We start from the raw sequence: 21,190 nt of genomic DNA on the forward strand, positions 1-21,190 counted from the left end.
GTAACTTACGCATAGCTTGGGCATAACAGAATTATTCTTCAGGATGCTTCACTTCCATTTCAAAGCTGTACTTTTATCTTTCATTCCTTCCTAGATAACTGCAGACATTTTTCTCAGAAGTATTGGAAGCAGAGGTTGTAATGAGCTACACACCTAGCCACAATGAGTTTCAAAATTCTGCGTGTCCAAATTAGGACTTTTCCTCTCTTGGTCCAGGGTAAATACACTAATTATAACAATCTGACTGCATATTTTTTATGGAAAAAATGTTTACAGGACATCTATTTAAGTCCACAGAAGTAATGCAATCAAGTTCAAAATTTGGCTTAACAGTGTTTTCCTTGGCTGCCTTAGACACTGTAACTTCTGCAGTGGAGCATGTCAAAATAATTGGTTTGGAAGAGGCAGCAGGAAAGTTGTTGTTTGACCAAGAAAGAATTTCAGAAAGTCTAAGGTGGTCTGCCTTTCTGTGCCCAGTTTGTCCTTTTTCCTTCATCTGGCACCACACGAATTGCTAAACAATGAATTGTTTATATGACAAAATATGACAGTTACTTTAATAGGGATTCCTGCTGGTAGTAAAAGTTATTTGCCCAATACAAATGAGGAATGAAAGAAACACATAGAAAAGAGTTAATCCTCTACTTCAATCTCAAATGAGGATGTAGCTAAACTGCAGGACAATGAGCTTCATTACTCTATTCTGTCACCAAGCAAGCATCTGAATGGCTAAGTTAAAGTGACATTTTGGAATGCATAAAGCAAAAATGTCTTTAAAGAAGATTGATGTATTCCCCAATACCAATATGTAAATCTCAGATCCAGCCAGAATTATGACTAATGGAATTATGAAAGTTCTCTGTTCTAGGCAGAGTTATATTTACAGTAATATTTTTCAGAGCTGTACACCCACATGTAAACAAAATCTGTAGGCATTTTGGAGTTTTAATACATTGTCAGAGTTTGATCTCGGCCAAGTTTCTCTAAACCCTCTTAAATCAGGAGATTACTTAGTGGATGACTGGCTCCCACCCTCCCTAGTTTTTATTTTTCATGTTTCTTTTTTTATATGTTTCTTTCTCTCACAGCATCTTGTTCAATAACATTGCTTAGTCTTATGAATCACATTTGTAGAGAAAATATTTTAAAACTGTCAGTGATGGAACTTTGATGTGCTCCATATCAAGACCATGCCAACTGCAGTGGCAGCAGAAAACATTTCTCAAAGTGACTATGCACCTATTTAACAACAGGAGGTGGCTTTACTTCAGATACCAAGGAGCAGAAATAAATGAAAATTAAGAATGCTTGGATGGTTATTGGGCCGCTGGGGAGATTCCTGGGGCAGACAGAAGTGCCAAATGGAGCTGTATTAGTAATCTTTCTTTATCCTAGGATGGGTCTTCTATTTATAGAATTATTCGGCTCTTCAAGAGACTGTAAGATTACATACATATATGATACGGGAGCAACATATGCATTTTACATGTAACTGCCTAATAAAGTCTGAAGATGCTCCCAAATGTTTACTAGACATGTTTTAAATAGTACCACAGAGTATGTCCATCTGGTTCTCTCAGTTGGTAACAGGCATTTTCTTCTGAATGGCCTTCCCCTCTGCCTTTTTGTATCATTTCCACGATTAAAAGAAATTCACCCTCTACCTTCTGCTTCTGATTCCTGTGTATTTATCTCCTACATAAAATACTCAGAAAAAAAGCTCCTTTACAACTCCAGATCATACCAATGAGTCTTCTGGGTCATACCAAGTCCAGCATATATTCAAGTAAAAGCAATTTCTATTCCACACAGTGACATTAACCTCCTATTCTATATCTAGAAAGCAACAATTTCATAATGATGCTATTCTTCAACAGCTATTCAAAGTCAGAACTAGAAAAAGACCCCTATTATTCACTCTTAATATTGAGTCACTGCTGGGAATAGCATTTTACCAGCAAAGTTTTATCAAATTGGACACGCTTCCAAAGTTGCAGAGAGAAATATTAAGCATAAACAGTAGCCAATATGAAAGCTATATGCATCAACCACACAGAGAAAATGTAAATATAAGCTTAGATCAATCTAGCTGTCTTCTCTGATGAAGAGACCCACCAGAAATTAAAGGAAATTCTCTGGTTTTAAATAGTGAGGCATTCACGTCTCTCTTCCATGGATGTACAGTGCCTAGCATAACGGGTCCTAGACCTTCCCTGGCCCTGTACCTCAGGGTAATCAGTATTGCAAATAGAGAATCAACATGTTTCAGAGTGCCAAATAAGACATCAAGTAGTATTTTAGGCAAATGATACAGAACACCAGTATAAAGAAATCATTCAGGTATTAAAATCAGTTCCTAATAAAAATACAAACAGAAAAAAGGAGAAACTGAGACGTAAAAGAAAACTTTTTACAAGATTCTGGCTGTGTCAGAGAAGAACAAGACACTGTCTTCACTCTCCAAAACATCTAACATCATCTCATCTAACTCTGCTGCTCTGTGTGCATACCACAGACAGACAGAATTGACATGAAAGCATGGATTTCAAGCTCTATACTAATCTGCCCTGTAGTCTAGACAATAATTCTAGCATCTGTTGCAGCCTCTGTGAAGAGATTTGCAGTGATAGTGCAGAGGTAAAAGCTCCACAGACAATAAGATATCAGTCATGCCTCTTTGGAGGCCCCTTGTCCTTTTTTATCACGCATGACCCTGTAAGAATGTGCAATGCAATAGTCCAGAGGGAAAAAGCACGAGGCTGTCAAGCTAAGCTTTTGCTGACTGCAACTCAGATATGACACAAAGTCATGCCAGTCTTATGTAAAGACCGATAAGAAGGCTGTGGGCTGTTTATGCTATATCAGTGTGTAATTAGAAATTCTTCTGCTTGTATTAGTAGGTACACTGATAATCAGCCCTCAGGAAAAACAAAACAAAACAAAACAAAAACAAAAAAACAACAACAAACCAGAATAGGGAATTAAAAGTCTGGACAGCAAAAGTGGATAAATCCTTCTAAAGAAGGAAGAGCAAAGAACAGAACTGCTCTAAGATTAACAGCTTTCAAAACAGCATGATTACAAGTAACTTCCCCAAGTAAGGTGTGAATCAAGCTGTTACGGAAGTTACCGAGTCAAGGAGTCTCATGCAGGAAATTAATTCCACTGTGCATATTTCTCCTGTGATTCCAGCCTGTTTGCTTAGAGGACCAGAGAACTATCTCTTGGGATTTTAGTTTTCTGTCCTGTCTGTCAACACACTAGAAAAAAAGCTTTAGCACAGCAAAAATATTATTGTCCCAATTCCCCATTACTTAGCACAAAGTTACTCTCTTCAGTGTAAATGCAAGTATTTCAGTTTCTCTGTTAACTGCTTCGTAGCACCTCAAATGACTGCATAGCTGCCTCGTAATGGTAAATTAGAGTCTGCATTTTCACCTCAGACAAAATATCAATGATTTCTTCTCAAACAACATTTGGAAAACATACTTTTAATTTACAATAGTGTTCTAAAAGCTCTTCTATTTCCTCTACAGCTTTATGGTAATGTTTGTTGGTTTTACGAGTATGGAAGTAAAACTAAGGATTGCAGGCAGCCTGGTGCTTGTGCCCTCACTTCCTTCTCTCTTGAAAAGCAACCAATACCGCCACTGCTCTTGTCAAAAGTAACAATTGTAAGCCCATCTCACCTTTCCTTTTGAGAAGCCCTCTCTAATGACTATGGCTAGGGCCACAGCAAACTTGCTTCACAAAAGAAAGAGCTGGCAGAACTCACACACGACTGGCCATATTGCAAAGTCAATGTGTAGCACACCTTCCTCTCTGTACCAGACAGTCCTTTTCTGCTCCAGTATGTGAACACTCAAAGCACACAATCTGTGCAACCTTTTGAATGACACATAAGCCTAAATCACAGAGATTAAAGTTTGAAGATGCCTGTGTTGGCAGAATGCAGATAACAAGCCCATGTTAATGGCTTGAAGTCAGGAGAAAGGTCCACAGGATCAAAAGGATCTATCTACATTTAGCTGTAGTTCACTTAAGCAACTCCTTGTCATGACAAACCTATGAAGCATGGTCATCTATTAACAACAAAGTCAACAAAAAACAACCACTACCAGCAAACCCCCCCCAAACCCGATATAATGGATTTAGGAGAGATCGGATTTCAGATTTCAGAGTTGTACACTTATCTCAGTGGGAAGAAAGGATGACTTCAGAAACTCCTGAGGTAAACTTGAGTTACTACTAAGAAAATAATTCCCCTCCCCCTTTAAAACATCTTTTGCTTCCCTTTCTAGCTTTATGTAATAGATATAAAAATCAACCTGGAAACATCATCCATGTTAGACAGTGCACACTCGCAAACCTTGTCATAATATGTAACATGCCAAAGACGCTGAGGGATCTGTATTTTTTTGCGTAAGCTATTGACAAGTATTTGTCAGTCCACAGCACAGGCATTTCCATAGTGCACAGTAATATTATAATACACCATTTTGCTAACCCATCATCTGAACTACATTGATATTAGTAAAGGAAAAAAAGTTGGATCTGTTTCTTATAAACTTGTAGCTTAAGCTATGATAGTATTTTCAATATTTAGTAATACAGACTGACATTTCCAAAGCCTGACTTAAGAGTATTCAGTGTAACAAAGTGGCATAGAAGACAACAGCTTTTACAAATCAAAGGATCTCTCTAAATCTATGACTTTATATGTCCCCAACTTAGACTGACCAATTCACTCTAACCACGTGGGAGATGAAAAGCCCCTCCTATAGCCATAGCTATACCTCCCTGCTGACTCAACAGCGTGCATATGCTCCTTCACTTCTCACAGTGATTTGGAAACAGCCAATGTGATTGTGGTCTGTGCAACAAAGTTTTTCCTACAGGAAATTTTTTGCAGTTTCTAGTAGTTTTGGCCTTTGCAATGTCATTCTACAAAGATGTTGATTATTCCTTTCCTAATACCTGAACAATGGTATGACAGTATTTAGTTTTCATTTTCTCAAATTACTACTAACATTTCTTGATCCATCTGCAAAAGCAATTTATTGCTTTGTATATGAATTAAGGTCACAGATAACTTGTAAAAATGAAGTAAAATATCTAACCAGTCTGCTTGACAGTCAGTTTATAGATATGAGGTATGCCAAAACTATAGCTAAAATTAAAGATCTGAGATAAATTATAGAATCATCCCAAATGCCACTGGGAAAACAGCCTAAGCAGTGTATATGTTTCCTAGATTTACCTGTTACACAGCCAGAAAACCTCAACCTCATCTCTGACTAAAAGTCTAAAGCTAGATTCTCAGATATTAGAAAAAATACCACATTCTATGGTGTTCTGTTGCCTTAATGTAGTTATGCTGGTTTATACCAGCTAAAAATAATATTCTTGTCTTACTGAGTGTAGCATTTCTCTTACAGAAGGAATTTTAACTTTATGTTAAATGATATTTCTTCCAACCTCCTTTTATACACAAGTGATTGAGAAGAGCAGTATTATCCTTCAACTCTAAGGCTCTCCTGACAAATATATTTCCCCTGTAACTTCATAGAACTAGTGGAATTATACTAGGAATAAATCTGTTCCAGTATCTTCAGTTACTCTATTTGGAAACCAGTCATTTGCCTGACCTTCAGTGCAATGCTAAAAACAGAGTCTGTCTGTCATCAAGAGCCAATGAGATTTCAGATAAAACAGAAGTCATGGCTCCTGCAACGAAATTCCAGGAGTGTCCATCAAAGGCTTGCCAACAATAGCATCTCACCCAGTCAATACTTTCATACTTTGATAGAACTAGGAGAAAATAAAAAAGAGATTTGACATTTGGAATTGGGCATCTCACAGATACTTAGTACTCAGTCCAAAGTATGTGAAACCAAAAGAATTTTTTAATTATATTCCACCTAAACTTTTATGACTTGAATAGCTTTGGCTCTTTAAAGGCCCAATCATTTCTCACTCTACTGAGAATTTATCTTTTTTTTTTTTCCTATACCCCTACTAGGGAACATTCCTTCTTGCTACCAACACCAGAATATATTTAAAATAACGTATAGATCAACACAAACCAACTAATCTTTGTTCTAAACCCAAATATGAATATTGTGAGCAAGTACTGAAGTGGAAGCAGGACTATTTTTTCCTCAAAGATTCCAACCTCCTTGTTTAAATTAAAATAGATTAATCTTGTGTTCATTAGCATAGGAGAATTGTTAAAGGAAGATAGTGCCAGGCAAGACTCCTTATGGTCCTACGACAGCACGTAGGCTTATAGTGCTCTCTCTTCTTTCAGAGTTGAGCATTTCTCTTGACATCACTCAATCCAAACTTAAACCTCAATATACTACCCCAGTCCTAGCACGAATGCTTTGATAGTGAAAGATGGAGACAGCAAAAGTTACCAGTCATTTCCACATGCATCCTAGATATCCATTAGTATATACATAGCTTGCTAACAACCTCACTATCTTGGAATATATGCTTATATTTCCAGTATTCATGCAGTTTGTCCAGTCTTGCAGTAACTTCTTACTTGGGTGTCTACATAGAGGATATAAACAGCTACGTTTATGGTAAGGCTAAGGATAAGAGTGGGTTGGACCGAAGCTAGCAAAAAGGATATCACATCATCTTTAACATGGTGTTCTCATATCACAAAACAGACAATGTATATTTTAATCAAAAAATAAAGACCTGTCCTAGTCTCTCTCTCTCTCTCACTAGCCTTTGCCATGAAAATTAGCAATAAAAAACAGAAGATGGAGGTGTCAGAGGTGAGAATAGAAAGGAAAAAGTCAATAAATTTCAAGACAATGTCAGGCACTACAGGATATGAAAGCCATATTTCAGAGCTAAGCAGAGGTTAAGATTCATACTATCAATTTTTAAGTGCAGCTTATAGGCAGCTTATCTCCCTAAGCACGAAGCTGTGGCACTCTGTTCCGTTACCTAATTAAATTGAGAATTTTCACACTGCAACCTATTGGCAATTTGAAGTGTACAAGTCACCAGAGGAAGAGAGGAAAGTCTCAAGAGGCACAGTCAAACCAATGGCGATTTGTTCTTGGTGTCACAGTAGTGCCCACAGGTTCAGTCAAAGATGTGAAGCCTGTTGGACAAGTTCTGCAAATTCATCCAAGAAGAAAACATCAACAGCCATCAAAACTGTTGTCTAACTAGGCAAGGCATGCAAAAAGACTAGCAAAAATAAACAAAGCACTACAGCTGGAAGAAAAAGCCAAGTCTCCATGTTCTTGAATACTAAAGGAATGAAACTGGACAAAAAGTAAGAAAGATACCATCAAAACAGCCTAGATTTTTAGTTATTCTGGTAGCAAAGCAAGATAACCTGGGTAAAATGTAAGTCAGTGTGACAAACAACAGAGGAAGGAGATATATCTATATATCTCTATATTATTATATATATCAAGAGTACCTGTTCATTGCAGGCATAGAAGAAAAAAAGCAGGAGAGATTTTTCTATAGCTCATTTGCATCCAAAGATAAATACACAGTTCACAGGCAGTACACATTCAGGAGGGAAAACAGGGAAAACACTTCTTGTGTAGCAACCAAAATTGTAAATCCAAGCTCAACTAAAAATGTACCAAGGACATTGCAAGTCACTGGCACCTCCATCTATTCTCAGGATTTGATATCTTTCTAAACAAACATGCTTTTACTTGATTCCATATTCCCTTTCTTTCCTATTTTTTATTTTTTTTTTAAACAGAAGTAAACATAGGGATTTGATATTATGGCTTTAATAAATATATAAAAATATTCAAATAAATATTAAGAAACAATTAGATGTTTCAACTTCATCTCTTCAAGGTGGTCACCATCAGCTCTTGTACGGTGTTAGAATTTAGCTAGAAAAATGCTTTTTTCTTATGACACACTGAGAAAACTGATTTTTACTGAATATCACATTAATGTAGTTGTAGCAATGGTAGGAAGATATGAACAACTTCAAAAGATGGTGTGCACCCTCTTCTTTTTTCAGAGAGACCTTGGCCATTTAGGGGCTTTTCTTGCCAGTTCCTGACAATATTTTGTTATCATAAAATTGGATTGTCTGCAGTGGAAAAAGATAATGTTTTAGACAGTATTTTCTACACATGTCTCTTTACAGCATTTGTATACCCCAGGACAGTCTCATACTAGTGTGGATGACTGGGCTAGATAGCCACTACTCAGACAGTGGCTGAGAGCAGATACTTTAGAAGAAGACTGAAACTATGGACTTCCGGCATTCAGGCCAGAACATTCACTGTGGATGTTCTAAATTAAATGCCAACAAGAAAAGTTTCTTCCTAAAGCCTTTATCCACACATGAATAGAGAGGCTCAACAATCAACTACACAGCAAGGGCTTTTCCTTGGCCTCCTAGGCTTGGAGATGCATTTAATACTGAGACCAAATCCAACTTCCGCAAAACCAGTGGAGGAGGATCAAGACCTAACATAGACAAAGAAGTAACATCGTTTACAAGTCCTCTTAGCAATGCTTTCCTCAGGTATAACTAATCAAATGTCCAGTCAACAAGGCAAACAATTCTAAGTGTTAAATTATATTAAAACTACTCCTTTGTGCTGTTTCCTGGCCTATAAAGAGTTTTAATAAAGCAAAAAAATCTACAGACCAAATTAAGCTAAACACTCAGTGTGGCAAGAGAAAACACATCTACCCATATCATCAAATGGCATGAAACTCAGATCCAGCTTTGAATTGCTTCCCCATGGGAAGGACCAGCATCTCACACTGTACTTACAAAATATAATACTGTACAAGAGAGTGTCTTGCCTCGTTTCCAGGTTGTCTTTAGGACACATGAACTCCAAGTAATCATGGGTGGAATGTATAAAAGATCTTTTGCAGTTGCTTGTTCTGCACCTGTTCAAGGGATAAATAAAGCAGCTAAGTTCTAGTCCATTCGCTGCCAGTCCCTTGCTGTGCAAAGAAATGATATACCACCTCCTCATCTTGTCAATCGTATTGCAAATATGTCTTCAATATTGTGGAAGTGATGATCACTTTTTTTTTTTGCCAGGAATGTTCCCACAAGCTGGGATAACCTCTATGACAAGTCACACACACAGGGAAAAACCAAAACCATTTCATATTCTTCCAGACAGCAACCCTGTTCATGTAAACTATCAATCCTCAGAATTCTTCCCATTCTTACTAGGAAAGGAGTTAGAATTGGGTGTAGACAAAACTGATCTGAAATTAAAACTGAATAAATTCACAAATTCTCTAGAGCTTACAGAAGATTTATTCTGCTTTGTTTTTTTTCCCCCCACTTCATTCACCTCTGACTCCTAAAGCTAGAAACACGTTATCTTATTGTATAAAAGAAGAAATATTAGACATGCGCGAGTTGAAGATCCAGACTTGTTTGATGTGAGTCATTGGGGTCTCTCCATTGCCATTTAGGACACACACGCACATTTTCCACAAAAGCTTGTTGTTTTTATTACTTTGCAGGGCAGATTTTTTTAAACTGTTTCACTGATTTGCCTATTTCTTTAGGTCACCTAAAGAATATTTTCTAGAAATTCAATCAAGTAAATGAAGTTAGCCTCAGAAGATACCACATCAGCTTAGAAACAACGCACATACTCCCGCATTTTGCCATGAAGAACTTGTGGAAACGCTCACAACCACTACCTGCTTGTAATTTTTTTTAATTTTTTTTTTTTTTTTAAAGATTAATATGTCCTACTACCTATGCTCAGTATTTTCTTCAGAGAAAAAGTTGGAGATTATGGTCTAAATGACATTTTGCATGGTGATGAACCAGAGCTCTGCAGAAATTTAAGCACAGAAATGAAGGAAAAGGGAATTGCTGATGAGCAGGACAAAAACATCATTTTGTGGACCATAGGATGTGTGGTTGTAAAGGGAGAAAAGTCTCTTCCAGGAACTCTCAGTAGAGATATACACTATTCTCAACACAGAAATTATATTGGTATTAGTTACAGCTTGGGTTCCCCAACACAGGGTAAAGATGATTGATACAGCAAAGCCTTCCTGCACCCTTACATCCTGCATACTCCTTCTCTTTCCCTTCATTATTCTGTAAGAAATTATAAGAGCTTGTGGAAGGGTCTGTCACTTTCACTTTCCAAATCCAGTCTTCATCTCTCTGCTCCTCCATTTACAGTGCATGTAATCTGAATATCACCGAAAGCTGCGAGCAAAGAAAGGATGGCAGACTGATGAGGGAGAACATGTCGGGTAGAGCAAGGAAAGGCAGCCAAGGGAGGAAGCCCACATCAGCATCCCGAATGTATGGAAGAAGATGAAATCCAAGAGCCCATGTTAGGGGTCTCCCACATTCCACAGCAATATCAGTACTTGTCCATGCAGCCAACTGCTACAACTAAGGCATACAGTTCTCAAGTGTGGGATAGCTCCTCCCTCAAAAGAGAGGATAGTTTTGCTCTGTCTCAGGGATGAAACAGCCAAACAATTCTGTCACCCTAGTAATCTGTTCACTCTTTCCGTCAGGGGCTTAGCTCCAACAGCCTGCTACCCACATCTCTGAGCACTCTGAACTACAGACAACTATATGCCAACACAGTACGTATTTTTATTTTACAAATGTTGCACTGAATGGAAGCAGCACCAAGCAGTACGCAATTAAACTGAGAAGAGACTGTGTTCAAACAGGTTTGGTTTGTTGCGGTACAAAAAAAAATGATGGCACTTACAGACTTTTGACCACTTATCAAGAAAGCAAAGCAGATACGTAATAGAGAGATCCTCATCTGCTCCACTCCATACAGTTGACAATAGGATTTAAACTTGAATAATTTCTTAGATAATTTAAGTACGTGAGATAAGAATCTTCTAGACAGGAAAGCAATTTTGACAGTAGGTCAGGAGGGTATTTGTATTTTGCAACTCCTGTCAAAGAATTAACAGAAAGACTATCCATTTATTCCCTAGAGTAGTTAATCTTAGCCAACTCCGATGAAAGAGAACATCTTGTTTCAGATGCCTATTTCTTTTTTAAACACCAGCCACAGTATCAACTGCCCTTGGCCATTTTTGAACTAGCTATGACTAGGTAAGGAGAGAATGCTGACATTCTCAAATAGAGCAGGACAGTCTCAGTGACCCCCAGGATCAAGAAAAGGCAGCCCAAATTCACCCTAATACCAGAGCATTCTGATTTGGCACTATGTACTAGAATCTGGGGTTACACATAGTATTTTTGGAGTTTTGGATACCATGCCCCATTCCAGAAGCTTGAGGTAAATGTAGCATTCATTCCAATTCAAAATAGCTTCCTAAGTCACAGGATGCTTTAAATATAGCATGAGAGTCCCACAGAGGCTTCTGAAGTGTGCATGGCACCCTAACCAGGTATAATAAGTACTACAATATCTTATGGTCATCTTTCTTCATGCCACAAAGACTAGTTGTCACTAATGCTGACTTCAAACTTAAGAGTCATAAATTGTTTGATGTAAGTGTGTGCCCTTAAGCCTGTTACCTTTCCTGAGAATAGGAGTTTGTATCTGTATTAACATGTATGGCTAACCAAGAGCCACAAGTAAGGGAGCCAAAATACTGCAGCAGCTGGAATTTGGACTCTGAGCAAGGAAAAGGAGGGGATATGGTGTGAGCATATGAAAGGCTGCATTCCTCCTAATCCTCAGCTGCCATTGCTACAAATCAAGTGTATTTGGAAAGATTTTGGGGAAAGGTTAAAACTATTTATGCACAGTGTCCAGGCACTGAACACCTGCAGCATAGATGATCACAACACCAGCTATGCATGTGGGAGGTGCAGAAAGTAACTCTACCCTTACCAGGGGATTTGCATGACTTTAAGACATTTGACCCATTATGTCTTCCTAAAAGAAGAGCAAGATCTCATTGACTTTTTGGAAAAATGGCTGCTAGCCACTACTAACAAAAAGAGGAGTCACCTTGTATGAAGCACGTTCAAGTTGTCATCTGGAGCCATTCATAAGTGGGAAATTAATTATTTCCAGGGTACCTAATTCCAGAAACAGACTGCTTTCACTAGAAGTCAGTGGGTGAAAAAAAGTTCTTTCTTACCCCTAGAAATAAGAGCTGAGTGCTCTTGTTCCTGAAAATCCCTTAGAAAAACACAGAAACAGCTTCACATTTGGGGGAAAAAATTATAGTCTTCATGGATCTGAAAATTAAAGCTTTTAGAACTGTTGCGAAAGGATACCCAACAGTAGGGTTGGACGAAGCTTCAGGGCCAGATTCATGTGCTGAAGCTTTTATTTCATTTAGGACCTTAAGTTATGATAGCAGCTAAGTAAAGTACATCTTTTTCTCATCATCTACGTAGTACATTTTGACAGGTGATATCTGTTTGCTTTTAAATATATGTAAATTATGGGTCAACCCAATGTGACTGAACAGCACACTTGTTGACATCCTTGTCCTTAGTCTGCACCAGCAAGAATGACATGCTTTATGAAGTGACATTTATTAAGTATCATAGCATACTTTTATCAAATTAGGATTTAAGAGTTCAGACAATTTTAACAAAAAGCCTATTCTGAGATTTTGCTCAGGTAACCTTTTTATTAAGGCTTTAATTACACTAGTACAAAAGAAACAACCCTCTAAAATGTGATATATATAAGCCATTCTTTTTCAATTAGCATTATTCATTTCAAAGCATACCATAGCTGACATTGCCAGACAATGTTTTAAATTAATTTCCTTCCCCAAGAATTGCAAGTATTGATTTTTACCACATTCAGCAAAAATTTCCCTCCTTCCTTTCCCCTTCTCATGATCTTTCGATGGGGATCAATGACTTACCTGCTCTCACGGTCCACTCAGTGGACTCGTGATGCCTGCACATTGAGCATCTGGCTATTCCTGCAACAAAACCCAGTGAAAAAAGAAGAGTGGTATCTCATATCATACCGGACACTATTTAATGCTATATTATGCATTAAAATGGTGACATCTCAGGTACCTATGTGCAGAAACTTCTAGTTACACACAAATCAACTACATCAAATCGTGTTCTCAGCTGGCTCTAGTCCACTATGAATGCTAGATTATAGTGAAGACCGTTGCATTTTGTACATCATTTTGATGCTTTCACAGTGCTACTAAAGGTTTGTGTTTGGTTTTGGTGTGGGTTTTTTTAATACCCACATTTTCTAGAGTTATAAAATAACATACACTTTATGCTACTAATTAGACAACAAGAGTGACCAGATCGGACTTGCTGTTGCTGGTATAGAGAATTAATGTTAACATACTTGCAGAGCTAATTTCCCTCTTTGTGCCCACTGGCTGGAGAACACTTTGCAATAATGTACGCAGAATGGAGCTAATGACAGGGTTACCTGCTGTGTTATGAAGACAGCTATTTACAGAGTTCAGATATCAGACACTAATAAAAAGTTCTACCTCAAAAAAGCTTACTGTGCATTTTATTGTAAAGCATTAACAGTTCAGCAGCTTTAAGTTCATAATTTAATGGTTACCTCCTGCTGTGTTTACCACTTCCAAAGGATCTGCAAAATTATTAACTTTGATAACAATTAAGTAAATCTGAGGACTTCCTGAAATACTACATGAACTATATTCTCAAATAAATGAATTCTAGGGAAGAGGCTGAGCAATTTGTCAGACCAGAATATCCAGTTGCCAGGGAACATCGTTAAGTGTTAAAATAGGAAGAAAAGGAATATAACTCATTTGAGTTGTGGATCTGTTTCCTCAGGTTAAGAAACCTTCTCCTCCTCCTCCATAAAGACACAACAACTATGTTTATCCTCACTTGTGAACTTCTCGGTTTCTCACCAATCTTGGGCCCAAGTTTCTCAAAGTTAACACTATGCCTTCTGTTAAAGGGAAGGGTTATGTTCCCCTTCCTTTTGGAGGAAAGCAAGCTGCAAAGTCACTGTGCAGTGTTTTTTGGCATGAGTAGTAAGCTCGCATCAATAAATACTGACTGCATAACTGAGTTGGTAATTGCATAGATGCCATTCAACCCAATTATTTCATACACTGAACTCTATTCACAGATAATGCCACACGAGCCTTGATGATTCAGATACGATCACATCCCAAAGAGACTGCATTTAGCAGGTGAAATAAAGAAAGGGCTTCAAGCTCTCAGATTATGCATTGTGTCAGAATAGTCGGGTTTGAGGATGTAACATCATTTAAGCCAGTACCTCAGCTATTACAGGCCATTATTCCTATTAATCTGGCCTACATTCTAACAGGGCTAAATGTTTCTCCTGAAATTTAAACATGGATAGAATTGAGAAATGCAACCTTAAATAGAGCTGTGCAGACTAATATATCCCTGGCCTTCAGCAGTGAGCTTGGTATTTAGAGATAACTGAATCACACAAACAGATAAGAGGGGCTGCCTTTCAGTTCCAAACACATACTTCATTTAAAGGAGAAATCATTTGACCAAGAGCTGTAGTTAGCTCCATATCCTTCCTCAAAGTTATTTTGTCGAGTTCAGAATACGTATTCAAATCATATTGCATTATGACGTTAATATTTAAGTAAAAATTATAATAAAAGGACTCTTCCTCCAAAAACCCTGAATTTAAAGATACAACAAGCTGCATGCGTTTTTCACAATGTTTTCTGCACACAAAGAAAACAAAAGCTTCTTACTTATATCGTGATTGTTTAACCAGAAGCAAAAAAATAATATATCTTGTGCTGTAACTGCTTTGTATTACAAAAATTGAGTATTTGTTAAAATCAAACCTTCTTTTAAAACTGTTAGTGGCTCAGGTGAGACATCCATTGAGACCAGTCCTCAGACTTGATGTGGTATTTTTGGTCAAGACAAGGAATGCTGTCTAGCTCAGAATAATTACTGCCCTACCTCTTAGAGCAGCTGCACAGCCAACTTTAAATCTCTGTTCTGCTTTATTCAGAGCAGAGAATCTAATCGAGTCCTCAGTGATTTTCTGATCTCCAGGCACCAGAACCCATCTCTTTCTCTGGTTCAATACATATTATTTAAACAGAATGCAACTAGAGAATTTGCTTCCTCCCTCCTTGTGGATATACACATACCACAACATACACATACCACTTGTGTTTGATGAGAGATGTAACCATATCATACAAATGCTCTATATACTGTCACTTGTAGTGTAAATGCCGACTACTGGAACATCTCAAACAAACAATACTAAATCGTGAAGTTTAGGAGTTACTTGTAGGGTTCAAGTTCACAGAAATAAAATAATTTTTGATAACTGTGGCTGTGAACATACATAGGATTGGCTTGTACCTTAGTTTGAAAGCAAAGATACCATTCTAAAGTAACCAGCATTCTCTCATGATAATGACACATTCGTACATATAATAAATGACTGCACGTAATGAAATTCAGAACACTATAACTTTGACTGCAGTGACTGTTGCTCAAGAAGTGATCTAACAATGAAGCAGATTATCCCAAAGAAATGTTGATGACTATGAGCAGTTGTTTTATCAAAAACAGATAGGAAAGTTTTAGAGTGTTCTTAAAAGCGAGCTTGGAAGTATTTAACTTTCTTCTCTCAAGGAACTAATTTGAGTTAAATTGGAGAAGACTGGTAGAATGTGAAACCACTCAGACGTAAGAAATTACTACAGTTTATCTAGACATAAAGACAGTCATTACATTAAATGGCTCAGTCCCCTCTCAGAAGCTGACTCACAGTCATTTGAGTTTTTTGGGGAAAAGGAAACATCTCTACTGCACAGCAGTAGAAAAGGAAGGCTTTTAAAGGACACGAGATTTACCTGTTAGTTTTGTAGAATACCAACTATTATAAACCCTAATCTATGGCTTTCAGTATTGTGAAGAACTTCACATTTGGAGATGAGAAATAACCTCTCACAGTTGCAGTTGTTGCTGTAGGACAACTACTCAGCAGTCTGATTCACCAGAGATGTTTAACAGGCAATGTGGATTCAGCATTTCAAGCGAATTTGTTAAATTTCTTCAGTTGAGTCAATACAGGTAAACTGCACCCTTCTGGTTACAATTTACATACAGCACCACATGGCCATCTAAATGATAGCTGCAGAATGCATAGTGCCCAACCCAGATAATCAGAGGTTTCCCTACATTCAAGAATAGAAGAAAAAAAAGCAAAGAGGGACTCTCTTCACTCATCCCTTGACTGTTGTGGGGCACTGATACCCCATATGCAATAGGCCCACAGGAAAGGAATAGTCTCACGTAGCTCCTCTAAAGAAAATGCAGTCACAGCGAGAGACTGATGTATGTATGCTAGGGGGTGGAGAAGGGACAGGAAGTAACCAGGAAAAGATGCTGATAAAAGGAAAGATCCCAACAAAGTGAGAAAAGCCTTCCTGCTTCTCCAGAGACATGAACTGCAAAATGCTAGAATAGGGGTTTTTTTCCCCCCTAAAGAGCTGTTTCAGAATAAGTATACAGATCAGCTAATTTCATTTTTTTCCTATTACTGTTTGCCGTTTCCCCTCATTGTGATTACATCATCACCAGATTTCTTCTTCCTCACTTAATAGAATAAAGCCAAAATAGTTTCCTAACATTTTTGTTTTGTTTAAACACTGTCTCCTTCAGGCTCTGGCTTTTGATTTGGAACCCAGGCAACTTTAAAAAAACCTGTCTGCTAGAAAATACAAAACAGTATGGATAACCTCAGAGTGAATATATCAGTCCTGAGTTACTGCGCTGTTCTGAAAAATATTTCTGCTATCTCAGACGATGATAATTCTTGCATATCTTTCAGCTCATTGGATCACCTCCAAGACAGTCTGTCTCACTAGAAAAGCTTGCTGTTCAGCAATAATAATTCAGAAATACATGAAGAGGCTCTGCTATTGCGTCCATCCACATACAATCATAACATCTTAGGCATCAGGGCAACACGGCACTTAGCTAATTAACTATGCCTAAAAGTCTTCTTACAGAGGATTAGGTCTATAAAATTAATGAATTCTGCTGGCTTCCAGACAGTTCATGCAAGCACTAGGATAAAATAACCTGCTTCACTGCCCATGTCAATTTGGAAAGACCAGATTTATGCATATGATCACACCACTGGTGACAGCTCTTAGCATTGCCAACAACCTGCAGGTCTCATTCATTTCAGTAGGACTGACAGATGCTCAGCTATAGTGAGTCTGTCAAAACTGTTTTCCTGCCTGCCCATGACATCTCATGACAGAATTTGTTCTAGAGGGTAGGATGGTCTGCAGGGTGGGGACTGGAAAATATTCTTTATGTCTTCCCAGATAATTTGCTAATGCCATTATTAAAGGAGTGTGAAAGCTGCAGAGTGACCTTAACTCTTGTCTCCTCTTATCCTGTCCCCACCCCTCTACCATAGTCAGGCACTTATTTTTAGATAAAGAACAGATAAGCAGAACAATAAACTTCAGGGGAACACATCACCTGTCACCCAGCTGACTGACTGTGACTCCTGTGTCTTATTCTGTTGACTATTCAGCACTGAGCTAACCACCTGGGCCTACCTGAAGGGAAGAAAATACAGTATCTCAGACAACATTTTAAAGTTGACCTGTTGTGCCAAACAGCTCCAACTAATTCCCTTCCTTGCCCACTGTTTTAAGGGCATTTTCCTGAAGAGAATCATTAGCAATGCCACAATCTTGTATTGTGCTTTTGTCAGTAGGCTTCAGAGACCTTTAGGTTTCTCTCCCCTGCCTCTCAGGTGAAGTGCAAGCTAAGTGGGAATTGTACGAGGCTGGCTGACCAAGTGCAGGTCAATAGACACTCTAGCTCCTAAGTTCAGGGTGCCCACTTTATGTCTAGGTGTGGGATAGCTTTGTACTGGCACAATACTAGCTTCTCCTTTCAGGAAGGCCCTTGGAAGCATGCGGGCATAAGACTACAAATGGGGTGAACAATCCTGGTGTGGTTGACAGTTGCTGTCATCCTTCTCAGGGGCTGAGGCAACTATCTCACAGCATGACTTACGGCATGACAGAAGAGCGCAGAGCCTCCATGAAAAATGACGACTCTTACTGTTAAACCCACAGACAGCCTTATTGCTTGGGGGCAGTTAGAGTATAATGAGCATGTCCGCACGTAAACCCTAGCTGCCTGCATAGAGGGATACTACACATATGTAGGCAAAAGGGCCATGGCACATCTAGTATTAAAAGCAATTACAAGGCCCTCTCAGTTGAAGTGTTTGGGGTTTAGGACTCACCTTGCACATAGAAAGTCTAATCTGTCTCAGGGCAGCTGTGGATCAAAACCAGTCCGCAAATAAGTGTATGGCATCTACTAGCAACATTTAGAGCTGCGTGCCTTTGCCAAGAAGAGGATTTTTCTCACAGTTAGCTCCCTTCCCCCACTTCCACACCCAAATATCTTGAGAATGTAAGTACAGCTTTCCTTTTCCCCCACGCACAATTATGGCTAAGTTCACAGCTCAATTCACTTATGACTGCAAATCGCTGATTAAGGACAATATCTGATCTGTTTGGAGATATATTTATGCAAAACATGCTAAAGAAAAAAGACTAAGATTATCATCAAAAGCCATGTATTACACTGTGTGACAATTACAAAATATCACAACCAGCAGGCATTCCTACTACAGCTCCCCCTGAAAGAGGTTACAATAATTTCTGCATGCCTGCTCATCCCTGCTATGGCAGGCTACAAAATACAATCCTGTTCCAAAGCAATGTTCCCAACTAAAAACTGGGCTTCACTAGGAAAGAATTCAAAACATTCAACAGTGCTTTCTGACACTTCTACTGCTGGAAATTAAGCTAGCTGCATGAAGAGGTAATTCCTCCACACCTCTGGGAATCCAGCCATTGCAGTTCTCACTACTGCTCATCATATGCTCTCAAAAGCCCCATGAGAATCATACAGCCCTTGGGCATAGTGAGTATACCTTATAATCTGAGATAATGGGTTCTTTGGGAAACAACTAGTTTTTCATTCCTGATTGTGTCATATACAGTGCAAGTGCCACAGCCTCAGCCTTTGACTAACAGCCCCTAGGTATGACAGAACTACTTATTAAAAAAATAATCAACACCACATAGTGCAGGCTGCAAAGTGTAATGAAAATGCCTACAAAAATATGTTGGCACCTCTCTCTACTTACCTTGGGTGGGATAAGGAAAGAAATACCAAAACTATTTACCATAGTGAAATTAATATAAATTTAAGAAGTAAGTTTACTTTTGTGGACAGACTTTTTTTTTCTTGTTTTTCACTTATTTGTTTTTAATAACACTGACGGAACAGCCTTCTTTGCAATTACTATGCTGATTCAGCAAAAGGGGTTATGAAAAGTTCCTCTCATTGTCATATTTATATTAAGATAAATGCAGCTCTGTCTTCAGAGAGAGGAATACGGTACACAAGAATAAAGGAGATCAAATAATACAGAGATTTACACTATGAATAGGAAATAACAGAGTTAAGATTTCAGAAGCTCACTGATGACTGAATCATGATTGTTGCAGGGGTATCAATTTGGTACAAGAGATTGTATTTTTTCATGACAAAAAAAAGTTTTCAAAGTAGCATAGGTGGTGTTTTTGCAGTGGAGCAGACCTTTTGTTTGCATTCTATTTGTTTAATTAAATAATTCTGGTATTCCTTTTAAATACTGTTATGTAAGTAACCTCTCTTGTCATTGCACTGCAAAATAAGCCTTCTGCAGGTGATTTGTGGAGGAACCAAGATGTCTCTAAAAAGATCTGAACACTCTGGAACAGATTTGAGACTGTTAGAAAGAAAAAGGGGGAAAAAAACGAAACCAAACCAAACCAAACCAAAAAAAACCACAAGAGGAGGAAGATGCAAGAGGTAGAAGAAAGCAGAGTTCCCAAACCAGAAATTACACAGAACTATCTAGTTTGATAAGAGAAGAGTAGGTAAGGGAAATGCTCACAAATTTCCTGAAAACCATCCAATGTTAAAAACTTTTAAGAAACTGAACTAGTTAGATAATAAGAGCACTCCACTGCAACACCTTAAAATACTGCTCTTACAGAAAAAAGAAGAAAAAAAAAAAGGACTGCTAGGAAATAAATGGACTAATCTGTAATCTACAGATACACCAGGTAATTAATTATTAAATCACATGCTGTTTGTCAGCTGCAAATGGAATGCTTCTGCATAATTTAAGACCGTACTTGAAGAACTATTGAGTCTTCTGCTTGACATGTCTAATTTTCATCCAGTTATTTCTCCCCCTCAAAAGAGGAGACATGTATCCCTATCTTTGTTCAGTTTTAACACCTAGACTTCACGTATTTACAAGCAGTTACACATTTATTTTCTGCAAAAGTAACTTTATATTCCCATTCATAGTTGTTCTACTCCCCTCGAAATAGACAGCACCAGTGAGGCTCCTATCAACAGAAAGGGACAACACTGTACAAAATAAAGCTGGAAGCTTATTCAAAAGAGAGAGTATCGTCATTCTTAATGTACTAACCAGAACCGTCTTCCTGAGGCATCATCAATGCCAGGTTGTACCTTGACCTGGTATAGTTGAAGTCCACATTATATTCCCTTTATTCAGACCTAGCTGCAAAGATCTTCTATTTTGCTAGGCCAGGTCAGAGCGTACATATGACTAGTTCACTGCTATTTTCCAACCTAAACAAGCTCAATGAGGGGTTTTTTTGCTCACTTACTCTGGAGATGGTCAAGGGCATGTTGAAGTCCTTGCCCCCTTGCAGTCGGAAACCCCATGGTCCAGGTCCATTCAGAGTCACGCTGTAAGCCATTTTGTACCTCTTTCACAAGGCAGTAAGGCACTGCAGAACAGAAGGATGGGATAGACAGAGAAAGCATGAAAACACAGAATGAGAAAAGGAAAGAGTTTTACATAACGAAAGCAATTCTCTTTCTGCCTTGCCTGTTCAGTTGTGTTCTGATACCACCTAAGAATAGATGGGAGCTATAATGCAGATGCTGATATCCCAGCTGAGCAGGGCCCATAAAAGGTTTGTAACCAGACACCTACTATGCAAAGACTTCATGACTCAGAGGTCTAATATAGCCTCCAGGGAAGGGGACAGATCTTTCTAGGCTTCTCAAACTCTTCTTCATGCTCAGTTACTTTATGGGTAAAACACATTTTGTAATAAAACAAGCAAACAAAATCCCATGCTAAAATCACAAACATCCAAA

At 38.3% G+C, this 21,190-nt stretch overlaps 1 protein-coding gene across 4 annotated transcripts in view; it reads right to left on the minus strand.

Annotated features, from left to right (window-relative positions):
* The window catches only part of LDB3 (LIM domain binding 3), a 120,000-nt gene extending 99,216 nt beyond the window's left edge, over positions 1–20,784 (minus strand). For all 4 annotated transcript variants that reach the window (XM_086466407.1, XM_086466406.1, XM_086466405.1 and 1 more), the window contains exon 1: positions 20,692–20,784. In XM_086466407.1, the coding sequence (XP_086322533.1) occupies positions 20,692–20,784 (93 nt within the window). The remainder of the gene's footprint in view (positions 1–20,691) is intronic.
* Positions 20,785–21,190: the final 406 nt, after the last annotated feature.

The sequence above is a fragment of the Leptosomus discolor genome, chromosome 6 (assembly GCF_034619465.1).
Source record: "Leptosomus discolor isolate bLepDis1 chromosome 6, bLepDis1.hap2, whole genome shotgun sequence".
In the NCBI taxonomy this organism is placed as follows: Eukaryota; Metazoa; Chordata; class Aves; order Leptosomiformes; family Leptosomidae; genus Leptosomus; species Leptosomus discolor.